Source organism: Rhinopithecus bieti, unplaced genomic scaffold (genome assembly GCF_001698545.2).
Source record: "Rhinopithecus bieti isolate Rb0 unplaced genomic scaffold, ASM169854v2 scaffold_38123, whole genome shotgun sequence".
NCBI lineage: Eukaryota > Metazoa > Chordata > Mammalia > Primates > Cercopithecidae > Rhinopithecus > Rhinopithecus bieti.
Genome location: NW_016816276.1, coordinates 112,500 through 126,827, shown reverse-complemented (window position 1 = coordinate 126,827; position 14,328 = coordinate 112,500). Strand labels below are relative to the sequence as shown.

Here is a 14,328-nt window from a genome sequence, read left to right as displayed (position 1 = left end):
ATGCTATTAGCTTTGTAAAATGTATTTACTGCGTTTAAAAAATAGTACAATTGGCTGGGTGTGGTGGCTCACGCCTGTAATCCCAGCACTGTGGGAGCCCGAGGTGGGCAGATCACCTGAGGTCAGGAGTTCGAGACCAGCCTGGCCAACATGGGGAAACCCCCATGTCCACTAAAAATACAAAAATTAGCCACACCTGGTGGTGCATACCTGTAGTCCTCGCTACTCCGGAGGCTGAGGCAGGAGAATTGCTTGAACCTGGGAGGCGGAGGTTGCAGTGAGCCGAGATCGTGCCACTGCACTCCAGCCTGGGTGACACAGCAAGATTCCATCTCAAAAAAAAAAAAAAAGATTAAGACAAAAGAGATAAAGAATAGTATAGGCCTGGCACGGTGGCTCAGGCCTGTAATCCCAGCACTTTGGGAGGCCAAGGTGGGCGGATCATGAGGTCAGGAGTTCCAGAGCAGCCTGACCAACATGGTGAAACCCTGTTTTTACTAAAATTACAAAAATGAGTTAGCTGGGCGTGGTGGCACGCGCCTGTAATCCCAGCTACTCAGGAGGCTGAGGCAGGAGAATCGCTTGAACCTGGGAGGTGGAGGTAGCAGTGAGCCAAGATTGCACCATTGCACTCCAGCCTGGGTAACAGAGCGAGACTCCGTCTTCAAAAACAGCAACAACGAAACAACAAAAGAATAGTATAACACTCATATACTAACCCCTCATTAAGAAATAAAACATTACTAATACTGTTGAATATTTGAGTGTTTATGATGTGCCAAGAATTGTTTGAGATAATTGTCTACACAGCAGAGAACAAAACACAAAAATTCCTGTCCTCGTGGAGCTTGTGTGGTCACAGATATTAGGTAGAATAGTTATTAGATCTGAATGCAAATAAAGAATAAATAGGTCCTGTCTGACAGCGTAAATGGTATTCTATCAGTGCGTTTGACTTGGTGAAGTTTATTTTGTACAGACTAAGACATTCAGTCTCTAATGTTTGGTTTCATTGCCTGGTCAACATTATCCTATTGCTGGTGAGCCTACATACATTAGGTCTGTAAGAGGAAAAGATTCCGGGTCACCTCAAATAATGTTTTTGTGTGTCTGTTTATTACACAGTTGGAGGAAATATAGCTTATCTTTTAAGGCATTTGAAAAGAAATTGACTTTGTAGTTTAAATTCAAAATAAAACCTTCAAGAAAAGTGACACCTTAGATTCAGTAACAGAATTATAGATTCACTCTTTCTTGTGATGAACTTGAAAACTTAAAAAATTCTGGTATACTATACTGAAAACTAGATGAAGTGGCACCTTATATAATTACAGATTTAATATTTCTTGTGATAGACTAGAAACTTTTAAAAAAAATCTGTGATATACAGAAAACCACAAACTATAGTACTATGAAAGAAACCAGGGTAAGTAGAAATGAATAAATACAAATCAAAGTTTGCATTAAAAAATATAGTACCCTCAGAACATTACATTCATTTGGTATTGTTGTAGGTATCGTCAGATCCTGGAAAAAGCCATTCAGTTATCTGGAGCAGAACAACTAGAAGCTTTGAAAGCTTTTGTGGAAGCAAGTAAGTGAAATGGAAATTTCATGCTTGCCTTGTGTTACTGAGCTAGGACTTTAAAGTTTTCTCAAACCTTGTTTTATATCAAATTATCAATTTGATATGATTTTAGAATATGCATTCAGATTGATTTTAGAATTTAAACTGTTTACAACTTGATTAATTTTCAGTGAATTATCTTCAAAATTACAATCCCAATTAAAATTTTGTATGGTTATTGTTATTATAATAGCTGATGAGGGACAATACAGCGTAATAGTGAAGAGAATAGTTTGGGTTCAAATTCTGGTATGCTATTTTATAAGCTGTATAATCTTGGGTCAATTATTTAACCTCTCTGTGCCTCCTTTTCCTCTTTAAAATGTACTCTGTAGTACATTACTGTAGTACAGTAAAATTCTCTGTAGAATTATTGGGACATTAAATGAGTTAATACACATAGTCAAGTGCTTAGAATAGGACCTGGCATATAATAAATGCTATGTAAGAATTAGCTGTTATTAATGTTTATGTTTGTTGAATTGAGAACTAGAAATTTTCATTCTTCCAGAAACTTTTCCACACTACCTGACTTCAAACATATACAGTGTTCTTGAAAATTACTCAAAATTCAGGCTGGAAATTTTATAGTGAGTTCACATCATTAATGATATCTCATAGTGCTTTACAGTGTGTTTTCACACTCATTACCCGTCACATAGGCTCCTTCTAATAACCCTTTGACTAGACCATATAGGTACAGGTATCCCTGTGTAATATATTGTAAGACAAGTCTCAGGATTAAGTAACTTTTTTTCAAGGAAATTTAGCTGGCAGAGCCCAGATCAGAAACGAGGTTTTCTGATACACTACTCTTACTTGCTTGTATTTCCCTGAGTAATACCAGCTTGTATGGTAACTTAAATGCCTAATGACGCTTGTAATGAAACTGTTTTCTCAGTCACATCCAGTATTACCCAATAATGAATTCCAATTAATATGTGATAAGCTAATTAATTACAACTGCCTTAAAAAAATACTGCCTTAAAAAGTTACTGCCTTAAAACTTAAAAGGTTACAGACCTAAAAAATCATGGCCTCCAGTGTGAGATAAACCAGCAATGGTTTTGAAAACACTGTTAGGAGTGGTTTGTTGAGAACATTGCACTGTAGTAGCAGACGAATAGTGCTTTTTATAAACTTCGATCTTGGCTGGGCATGGTGGCTCATGCCTGTAATCCCAGCACTTTTTTTTGAGATTACGGGTATGAGTCATGGCACCCAGCCAAGGGATCACTTGAGCTCAGGAGTTCAAAACCAGCCTGGACAATGTGGAGAAATCTCGTCTCTACAAAAAAGTACAAAAGTTAGCCTGGCATGATGGTACATGCCTGTAGTCCCAGCTACTTGGAAGGCTGAGGTGGGAAGACTGCCTGAGCCCCAGTGGTCGAGACTGAAGTGAGCGGAGGTTGCATCACTGTACTCCAGCCTGGGCAGCAGTAAGACGGTCTCAAAAAAACAATGAAAAAACATATACATACATACATACTTTGATCTTTGTATAAGCTTTGAACCAGTAAACCACCAAGAAAAGCAGTCTACTGTTAAAATCATTTACATCAACTGAACAGTTTTTGAATCACTTATTTTCCTAGTAACTGCTGCTTTAAGACTTGAATAAGCAATGGTTCAGAAGGATGATGCATTAAAAATGATAGTAATAGTTACAATAGTAACATTTGTTGAGTGCTATCTACCAGGTATTGTTTAAAGTACTTTGTGTATATTATTGCATTTAAGCTTCATAATAACCTTATGAAATAGGTGTTACAGATAAGGAAACAGAAGCACAGACAAGTTAAGTTTCTTGTCTGAAGCCGTATAATCAGTAGTGGTAGAAGCAGTGTGGCTCCAGAGCTTAATCACATAAAATAATACCTCGTAAATGTTTATAAATAATGTCAGTACATCTAGTGCTCACTGAAGTTCTTATTTATTGTCTTTATTGGGAAAGTATAAGTGGCAATAACTGTACTGTCAGCACTTTATTTAAATTTCATGAAAATTATTTTACTGTTTTTTAACTCCTTTTGGAACAAAGTGTGATATAAGCACATAAATAAAAGTATAGGTGTTTTGTGCCTTCACTTTGTAGAAAATAAGATAAAATTATCAACTTTTAAAACTTTTTTCAATTATTTATGTTTCTTAGAAAAGTTATGTTATTTTTGCTGTTTTAAATTTTTTTTTAATTAATTAAATAATTTATTTATTTTGAGACAGAATCTAGCTCTGTCGCCCAGGCTGGACTATGGTGCTGCGATCTCGGCTCACTGCAACCGCCGCCTCCCAGGTTCAAGTGATTCTCCTGCTTTAGCCTCCTGAGTAGCTGGGACTACAGGTGCCCGCCACCACGCCTGACTAATTTTTCTTTTTGTATCTTTAGTAGAGACAGGGTTTCACCATGGTGGTCGGGCTGGTCTCGAACTCCTGACGTCGTGATCCACCCGCCTCAGCCTCCCAAAGTGCTGGGATTATAGGCGTGAACCACTGCACCCGGCCTATATCTACTGTTTTTGTGTAGTCATTGTGTAATCAAGTATTTCAGCATAAGGAAAACTCATGATGTAATATAAAATGATAGGGGTATGGAAATCCTTGAATAATGCATTGAAGGCTGCACTAATATAGATTGTTGTTAGTATTAATTTTACGTAAAGGTTGATTGTTTAATGACACTGTATCAGTATCTCATGTTTTCTTATCTTTTTTTTTTAACAAGTGGTAAATGAGAATGTCAGTCTTGTGATCTCGCGGCAGTTGCTGACTGATTTTTGCACACATCTCCCTAACTTGCCTGATAGCACAGCCAAAGAAATCTATCACTTCACCTTGGAAAAGATCCAGCCTAGAGTCATTTCATTTGAGGAGCAGGTAAAAATCTAGAGCAGTGGTTTTTTAACTTGAGCAGTTATTTTGAGAATCTGGTATTATTAAATTCTTAAAAGAGATAATCATCCAATTTCATTTTTGACAAAACTTTGTGCCAAACAGCATTTTATGATGCAAAATCAAGTAAATATTAGGATGTTACAACTCCAACTGACATTTGCTTATAAAGTAAAACTTGATTTTCTGAACCAAATATTGCTCTCTAGACAATTTTTTAAAATCAGTAAAATTGGTATTTCAGCTGAAAACAGGAAAACTCCAGCATCGTGTATGCAGGAACATACCAGCTAAATTTAACATTTAAACTACAGTATTTTGCCATAATCCACATTGCAGAAATGTGTTGCTTCAGTTCACTACTTTGATATTCTGTAAATGTAAAATTCATAGGAAAACTTGGGTGGTCTCGATAAACTTTTACTATTTATTTGGCAGCTTAGTATGTTGAATTGCCACTTTAGAATAATTTTCCTACTTATTTTAATTAGTTACTAATGTCAGTTGAAATGATTTGACATGTATACCTGTTATTCCAGGTTGCTTCCATAAGACAGCATCTTGCATCTATATATGAGAAAGAAGAAGATTGGAGAAATGCAGCCCAAGTGTTGGTGGGAATTCCTTTGGAAACAGGACAAAAGTATAGTAAATAGTGGATATTGGATGACTATATATAGGATGTATATAATTGCTCACTTATATTTTTTCTTACATTCTAGAACAGGAAACAAACAAATACAAAAATTTGTAGTGTGTTAGAAGGTGATAAGTGCTGTGAAGAAAAGTAAGGGGGCAAAGCAGGGACAGGTTGTATGTATATTTAAATAGGGTGATTGGGGTAGTAGGGTGGCCCTGATGTCACTTTCTCAAAGACTTGAAGGAGGTAAGGGAGTAGCTATGAGTGATCTGAGGAAAGAATATCACCAGATACTTTTTTTTTTTTGAGACGGAGTCTTGCTATGTTGCCCAGGCTGGAGTGCAATGGCATGATCTTGGCTCACCGCAACCTCTGCCTCCTTGGTTCAAGCGATTCTCCTGCCTCAGCCTTCCAAGTAGCTGGGATTACAGACACGCACCACCACACGTGGCTAATTTTTATATTTTTACTAGAGATGGGGTTTCACCATGTTAACCAGGCTGGTCTCAAACTCCTGACCTCAAGTGATCCGCCTACCTCAGCCTCTCTAAGTGCTGGGATTACAGGTGTTTGAGCCACTGCACCTGGCCGAATATCATCACTAGATACTCTTAGAGGAGAGGGCTAGTGCAAAGGCCCTAAGATGGGAGCAAGCGTGAAGTGTTTTCTTAATAAGAGCAAGGAGGCCAGTGTGGATAGAATAGAGTGAGCAAAGGGGCAAGAGATGAGGGATGAGAGCAGAGAGTACTGGGGACCAGGTTATGTGGAGTTTTATAAGCCATTATAAGGAATTTGACTTTTCACTAAGTGAAATAAGGGGGAACCATTGGAGAATTGTCAACAGAACAGTGAAATGATCTGACTTCTGTTTTAAATAGTTAGTCTCACTACTGGATTGAGAATAAACTGTAAGCAAGCAGTGATAGAAGTAGGGATATTGGTTTAGAGGCTTGTGAGACCAGGTACAGTGGCTCATGCCTATAGTCCAAGCACTTTGGGAGGCTGAGGTGGGAGAAGATTGCTTGAGCCCAGGAGTTCAAGACCGGCTTGGGCAGCATAGCTAGACCCCATCTCCACCAAAAAAACAAAACAAAACAAAACAAAAAAAGCTGGGCATGGTGGCACATGCCTATAGTCCTAGCTACTTGGGAGGCTGAGGCGGGAGGATCGCTTGAGCCCAGGAGTTTGAGACCAACTTGGACAACATAGTGAGACTGCCCCCTATCCCTACAAAAAAAATTTTTTTTTGTTTTAAATTAGCTGGGCCTGGTGATAAGCATCTATACTCCCAGGTACTTGGGAAGCTGAGGCGAGAGGATTGTGTGAACCCAGTAATTTGAGGCTGCAGTGGGCCATGATTGCACTGCTGTACTCCCACCTGGGACACAAAGCAAGACCCTGTCTTTTTTAAAAAAGGCTTATACAGTACCACAGATAAGATGGATGTGAGAAGTATTCTAGATATGTTTTTTAAGGTAGAGTAAGGATTTCCTAACGGCTTGTATGTAGAGTGTGCAAAAAGTCAAGATAAATCCTGATTTTTGGCCTGAGCAGTTGGAAAGTTGGAGTAGGGAAGAATAGGCTTGTAGGGAATATTGAGAGTTTCATTTTGGACATATAATATCCAAGTAGAAATATGTAGTAAGGAGTTGAATATATTAGTCTGGAGATGAGGAGAGATATCTGGGCTAGATATACATATTTGGGAGTCATTGACATATAGATGGAATTTAAAGCCATTAGACTGGATGAGATGGCCAAAGGAGGGAATGTAGATAGACCAAAGGACTGAGTATACTGAGGCCTGGAGCACTTCTACGTTAAGAGGTCAGGGCCTGGGGGAAGATGTAGCAAATGAGAAGGATTATCCCTTGAGGTAAGAAGGAAATCAGAATACTGTGGAGGGTGGTGTCCTAGAAGCCAAATGAGGAAAATGTATCAAGGGGCAGGTGATGAGCTATGGCATTGATAGGTCAAGTAAGATAAGGAGTATCTTACTTGTGAGAAGTAATACCCTTAGGAGAGTGGGACAATGAATGGACTCAGCATGTAAACTTGGCAACATTAAGGACTTGTTAAAGGTCATAATGATTAAAATTAGATCAGTCATGCTGGGCACAGTGGCTTCATGCTTATAGTCCCAGCTACAAGCCTCAGTCCCGGCAGAGGTGGGAGGATCCCTTGAGCCCAGAAATTTGAGCCCAGACTGGGCAACACACTGAGACCCCATCTAAAAAAAAAATTTGATTTGCTGCTTTTTCCCATCACATTTCAGCTATATGAGTGCAGGAAAGGAGTGAGCGAACAATTAGGTTTAACCACAGTTACGATTTTTGCCCAACAAGTATGACAGCAAGAGAGGGACAAGGGAGATGAATGCCTATGCAATTCAATGATTACAAGTGAGTACAATGAGTGACCATAGGAATTAGGCTAGGTGAAGAGGAAAGTGAGGCCTTTATGGGGAAAGGCAGTGACATGTAAGGGATAAGTGGTTTGGAGGGCACAGTGGGTTCAAGGATTGTTGGGTTTGAGATACTAGAGAAAATGAGGTAGAAAAACAGTTTTAAAAAATTAAGATGGCAAGGCATGGTAGCTCATGCCTGTAATCCCAGCACTTTGGGAAGCCAGGGTCGGCAGATAACCTGAGGTCGGGAGCTTGAGACCAGCCTGGCCAACATGATGAAACCTTGTTTCTACTAAAAATACAAAAATTAGCCAAGTGTGGTGGTGTGTTCCTGTAATTCCAGCTACTAGGGAGGCTGAAGCACAAGAATCACTTGAACCCAGGAGGTGGAGGTTGCAGTGAGCCGACATCTCGTCACTGCACTCCAGCCTGGGTGACGGGTGAGACTCTGTCTCAAAAAAAAAAAAAAAAAAAAAGATGGTTTATAACTCTTATTCAGCCAATCTTACCTCTTGATGTATGTATTTTTTAAAATTTATACTTCTGTGTGAAACATTTCTCCTAAGTATATTGTATGAGGATGAAAGGTGTGAGACTACTGGTTATTGTATTGAAAACACTTCCTCTTCAAGTTGGCAAGTATAAAACGGTACCAACTGTGAAGGACTTAAAAATGTCTTCATCTGCCTTTCTACTCCTTTACCAGGTGAAGGAGGGATTCTTTTTTGTTCTTCATTAATATTTGCAATAGTGAGGCAGACACTGCTTCAGACATCTTGCCTTTTGTGCATTATTTATGAAATTACTAGGCAATGATGCTCCTTGAAAAAGCAACCAGTTTGTAAAAAAGCAACCAGTTTGTAAAAAAGCCTTCGTATGTAGATGTTGAATTTTGCATTTCAAGGTCCCTTGATAATTTGGTAGTTTGAAAAACCTGGGCTTTCTTGATAGCATTCGTCTTATTCTTTACCTAGCATTTTCTCCCTAGCACAGGGCAATTGATTTCTTTTCAGTGGTAGCTGAAATAAATATAAAATTAGATATTGTTTTTTGCAGTGGTCATAACTGTCATTTTAGTAGTACTGTAGCATTATCCTTATCTGTGAGTAAACCAAAGAGATAAAAGTGTCATTGGTTTTCTAAACAAGTTAAAGTAGACTTTGGATAAATGGGAACTTTTTCTTTCAAAAAATGATTCATTCTGATTATTAAAGTAATTGATGTAATAGTTACACTTAGCAAAAAATTGGAAAATTCAAGAATATAGTGCTGTACGTGGCAAGCAATGTATATTTGAATTGTGAATGGAAAAAAGTACAGAATATTAATATATGCAAAAAATTAAATTTGCATAAATTTCTCCTCCCATTCTCCATCCCCCCCAAAGCAATAAAGTATAGAATTATTTTCAAATCTAGGGCCAAGTGAATTATAAACTCTGTGTTCTTGCCATATGGTAGCACCACTCTTGCAGGTAAATAGGATTAATTTTTCTGTTAGGATTAATCTTGTTTCATGTGAGTTTTGAATTATGTGAGGTCTTTAGTTATACATTCCTGGCATAAAATGTGACCACTGAGATGAAGAAGAAAATGAAAACCACCTATAATCTTACTACCCACAGATAATTGCTATTACTATCTTGATATATGTGTATAGAAATACATTTTAATAGTGTTTTACATACTGTTTTATCCAGTTTTTTCACTTAGGAAAAATACATAGTGACTAGATTATAATTATACAGTATTCTACCTTTCTTTTTTTTGAGATGGAGTCTTGCTCTGTTGCCCAGGCTGGAGTGCAGTGGCATGATCTCGGCTCACTGCAACCTCCGCCTCCCGGGTTCAAGCTATTCTCCTGCCTCAGCCTCCTGTGTAGCTGGGACTGCAGATGTGTGCCACCATGCCCAGCTAATTTTTGTGTTTTAGTAGAGACGGGGTTTCACCATGTTGGTCAGGCTTGTCTTGAACTCCTGACCTCATGATCTGCCTGCCTCAGGCTCCCAAAGTGCTGGGACTATAGGTGTGCCACCATGCCCAGCCTTGTATTCTACCTTTTTTATGCACTACAACTTGATCATCAATAATATCATAATGGGTGATTTCCATTTTTTTTCCTAGCATAGATATTTATAAATAATTTTACAAATTAATATCCTTTTATATGCATATGTGTGCACATCCCTGACTATCTTTTTAGGATTTCTTTTCTTTTTTTTTTTTTTTTTTTTTTTTGAGACTAAGTCTTACTCTGTCACCCAGGCTGGAGTGCAATGTCACGATCTTGGCTCACTGCAACCTCTGCCTCCTGAGTTAAAGCAATTCTCCTGTCTTAGCCTTCCGAGTAGCTGGGATTACAAGTGTGTGCCAACCATGCCCGGCTAATTTTTTGTATTTTTAGTAGAGACAGGGTTTTACCATGTTGGTCAGGGTGGTCTCGAACTCCTGACATCAGGTGATCCACCCACCTAGGCCTCCCAGTGTGTTGGAAATACAGGCATGAACTGCCACGCCTGGCCTTAGGATTTATTTTCTAAAGGTAAATGTATGGTGGGTTAAGGGTATATGCATTTTAAAGGATTCAAAGGATGGTTGGAGAGCATATTTCCCAATTATTTTCTAGGAAGGTTGTCCCACTAGTCATATATGATATACCCCTAAACTGGGAAGTTGTTCTTTAGCTTTTAGCTTATGAGATTGAGGATTAAAAGCAGCTAAGATATAATGTGATTAATGATAATAAAATTCAATAAAACTTTTAGTTTTGTATAATGCAGTAAAAGTTTGATTACCTTATGGTACCAGAATATATATGAGGAAGAAACAACATATCTTCTATTATTACTAAAATTTTCTTGACAAAATATTGAGTCATTATGTGTTTTTCTGTTACATCCTAGACAGTACAATGTAGATTATAAACTGGAGACTTACTTGAAGATTGCTAGGCTATATCTGGAGGATGATGATCCAGTCCAGGCGGAGGCTTACATAAATAGAGCATCGTTGCTTCAGAATGAATCAACCAATGAACAATTACAGATACATTATAAGGTAACAGATAAGTTGATTTGGAATTAATTTTGTATTGGAGAATTGTGACATATTAAGATATTCCAGAACATCTGATAGATGCTCTTAAATATTAGAAATTGTTTCTCTGTTTTTTTTTTTTTTTAACTCTCGCTTTTTAATTTGTCCCCTAATTGAAACATTTTCCCTCTGTAGGTATGCTATGCACGTGTTCTTGATTATAGAAGAAAATTCATTGAAGCTGCACAAAGGTACAATGAACTGTCTTACAAGACAATAGTCCACGAAAGTGAAAGACTAGAGGCCTTAAAACATGCTTTGCACTGTACGATCTTAGCATCAGCAGGTAAACATATAATAATTTATACTTAAATGAACAGTTATCTTTGCTTAATAACTTTAGGTTGGTTACTGTTGGAAAATTTAGCAAGGAACTATTCTTCAAAGGGATGTCTTCGTAATACAATTATGGTAAATGTAGTTTAAGTGTTTAAACGAAAACAGAAATAAAATGATTTGTTAAAATAATTTAATATGCTCATATCAGTCTATTATACATATGTGTTAAGAATAGTTAAAAGAGGGTTGGGCGTGGTGGCTCACGCCTGTGACGGATCACGAGGTCAGGAGATTGAGAACAGCCTGGCTAACACAGTGAAACCCCATTTCTACTAAAAATACAAAAAATTAGCCGGGCATGGTGGCAGGCGCCTGTAGTCCCAGCTACTCAGGAGACTGAGGCAGGAGAATGGCGTGAATCCAGAAGGTAGAGCTTGCAGTGAGCTGAGATTGCGCCCCTGCGCTTCACCATGGGTGACAGAACAAGACTCCGTCTCAAAAAAAAAAAAAAAAAAAAAAAAGAATAGTTAAAAGAGATAATGTGAAGTTCTAAAATTTCACTAAAGAAGTGGATATCAACTTAAGTGAGAATTATGCAGAGTGAAACAAAATAAAATCTGTAGATTGATGAAATGATAATTAATACACTGCTTTTGATTTTTTTTTTTAACCTTCAAGCCTCAGTTTTAGACCTGACATCCTTTTCTTCAATACATTTAACAAATATTGTTTGTTCTTTTTACTGAATTATAGCATGTAAATCACTTATGAAGTAGAATGGGCGTTAAGAGGAAATGCTAATTCTAAACCATAGCTTTTCTTAAATCATTCTATCACCCAGGCTGGAGTGCAGTGGCGCAATCAGTACTCACTACAGCCTCAACCTCCCGGGCTCAAGCGATCCTCCCACCTCAGCCTCCCAAGTAGCTGGGACTACAGGTGCACACCACCATGCCTGGCTAAATTTTTTGTATTTTTCTAGAGATGGGGTTTCTCCATGTTGCCAGTCTGGTCTTGAGCTCCTGGGCTCACGTGATCCACCTGCTTTGGCTTCCCAAAGTGCTGAGATTACAGGTGTGAGCCACCACACCCATCCCATTTTATTCTTTATAGACTAGTAATCTTATTTATTTTATTTTTTGTTACTGAAAAGGCAGTACATGAACATGGTACTGCTTCTTTTTCTAAAGAACTTTTACTGGTTTTTTACATTTCTTTCAATACAAATGGTAGCATATACACGCTTTTGCAACTTACCTTTTTATTGTAATTGTGTACATCATTGTGATCTTTACATGTCAGTACATATAACTCATTCTTTTTGATTTTCTGTTGTCTGGCTTTATCATAATTCATTTAGTCAATCACAAAACTATAGTGATTATGCACATGTATGAGTATATGTATAGGTTAACTTTCTGGATCCAAAGGTACATACTTTTGAATTTTTGATAGATGTTACACATTGCCCTGTACTATTACACTCCAAACAAAAATATTCATGAGCACCTGATTTCTTACACAGATATTACCACATTCTTTTATCTTTTCTGATCCGGTAGATGAAAAACCATATCTCACTTTAGTTTTAATTTGTATTTACAAAAGCTCTTGAGCATTTTTCGTATGTTTAAAACATTGTTGAAAAATCTGTATTTCTTTATTGAGTGAATTATACATTTATGTTGATTGGCCATTTTTTGAGTTGTTTGTCCTTTCTTGGTGACTCGTAAAAGCTCTTTAGATATAAAGGAAAATTAAAATTTTTCCTAACTTGTCATCTTTTGGCTTTATGACATTTTCCCATGCAGAACCTTTTAATGTTTACTTAATTACATTTATTAATCTTTCTTTAATGGCTTCTTAGTTTTGTTGACTTGCTTAGAAAAGTCTTCCCTACTCTGAAATTATATGTCATTTTAAATCCCTCCATGTTTTCTTTCAGTACTTTAGGTTCTCAAATTTCTTGGTGTCAGGACCCCTTTACGCTCTGAAAAAGTATTGAGAACCCAAAAGCTCTTGTTTATGTAGATTCTATATACTGATTATTAGAAATTAAATGAGTAATTTAAGATAATTTATTTATTTTAAAGTAGCAATAATAGACCCTTTACATGTAAACATAAATGACATACTTTTATGAAAACAATTATATTTTCTAAGCAAAAAATGTTACCGGGAATGGAATTGTTTTGCATTAAAAAAAATTTTTTTTTTCCAGACAGATTCTGGCTCTGTTGCCCAGGCTGGAGTGCAGTGGCACAATCTTGGCTCACTGCAAGCTCCGCCTCCCGGGTTTATGCCATTCTCCTGCCTCAGCCTCCCGAGTAGCTGGGACTATAGCTGCCCGCCACCGCGCCTGGCTAATTTTTTGTATTTTTTAGTAGAGACCGGGTTTCACAATATTAGCCAGGATGGTCTTGATCTCCTGTCCTTGTGATCCGCCCGCCTCGGCCTCCCAAAGTGCTGGGAATACAGGTGTGAGCCACCGCGCCTGACCGAAACAGCTCAATTCTTATAGGCACTTCCGCATTCACTCTGTTTGAATAGGTTGTTTTAGTTAAAGTATATGAAGAAAATTCAGCGTCACACAGATGTGTAGCTGGAAAAGACAAGCACATTTTAATCTCATTTTCAGGTAATTGTGGATATTCTTTGATACTATACTTGACAAATGGTATAGTTTCTTACAGGTTAGTTGCAATGTGGAATCTGAAACCATATCTATAAGCTTTTTGCTTTCTATATGACATTAAAAATTCTGTTCTCTACTTCCTTTTGCATAATTAAATTAGCATCCATTAAGAATCTCTGCTTGGGGCCGGGGGCGGTGGCTCATGCCTGTAATCCCAGCACTTTGGGAGGCCGAGGTGGGCGGATCACCTGAGGTTGGGAGTTTGAGACCAGCCTGACCAACATGGAGAAAACTCGTTTCAACTAAAAATACAAAATTAGCTGGGCGTGGTGGTACATGCCTGTAATCCCAGCTACTCGGGAGGCTGAGGCAGGAAGATCACTTCAACCTGGGAGGCGGAGGTTGCAGTGAGCCGAGATCGCGGCATTGCACTCCAGCCAGGGCAACAAGAGCAAAACTCCGTCTCAAAATAATAATAATAATAATAATAGTAATAATCCTTCCTTGGGTCATTCATTACATTGTATGTTACAAAATGGTGATTTGCTCATTCTATTCTTTTTTTTTTTTTTTTTGAGACGGAGTCTCCCCCGCGCCCCCGAGGGGGGGGGGAGGGGGCCGTCTCCCGCCCCACCCAAAGCCCCCGCCTCCCGGGTCTACGCCATTCTCCTGCCTCAGCCTGCCATTCTCCTGCCTCAGCCTCCCGAGTAGCTGGGACTACAGGCGCCCGCCACCTCTCCCGGCTCATTTTTTAAA

At 38.3% G+C, this 14,328-nt stretch overlaps 1 protein-coding gene across 3 annotated transcripts in view; it reads left to right on the top strand.

The window, feature by feature from the left end:
* COPS4 (COP9 signalosome subunit 4) overlaps positions 1-14,328 on the top strand; it is a 43,949-nt gene that overhangs the window by 12,612 nt on the left and 17,009 nt on the right. For all 3 annotated transcript variants that reach the window (XM_017854760.1, XM_017854758.1, XM_017854759.1), the window contains 5 exons: positions 1,515-1,594; positions 4,350-4,501; positions 5,056-5,159; positions 10,466-10,619; positions 10,794-10,944. In XM_017854760.1, coding sequence (XP_017710249.1) covers positions 1,515-1,594; positions 4,350-4,501; positions 5,056-5,159; positions 10,466-10,619; positions 10,794-10,944 — 641 coding nt within the window. The remainder of the gene's footprint in view (positions 1-1,514; positions 1,595-4,349; positions 4,502-5,055; positions 5,160-10,465; positions 10,620-10,793; positions 10,945-14,328) is intronic.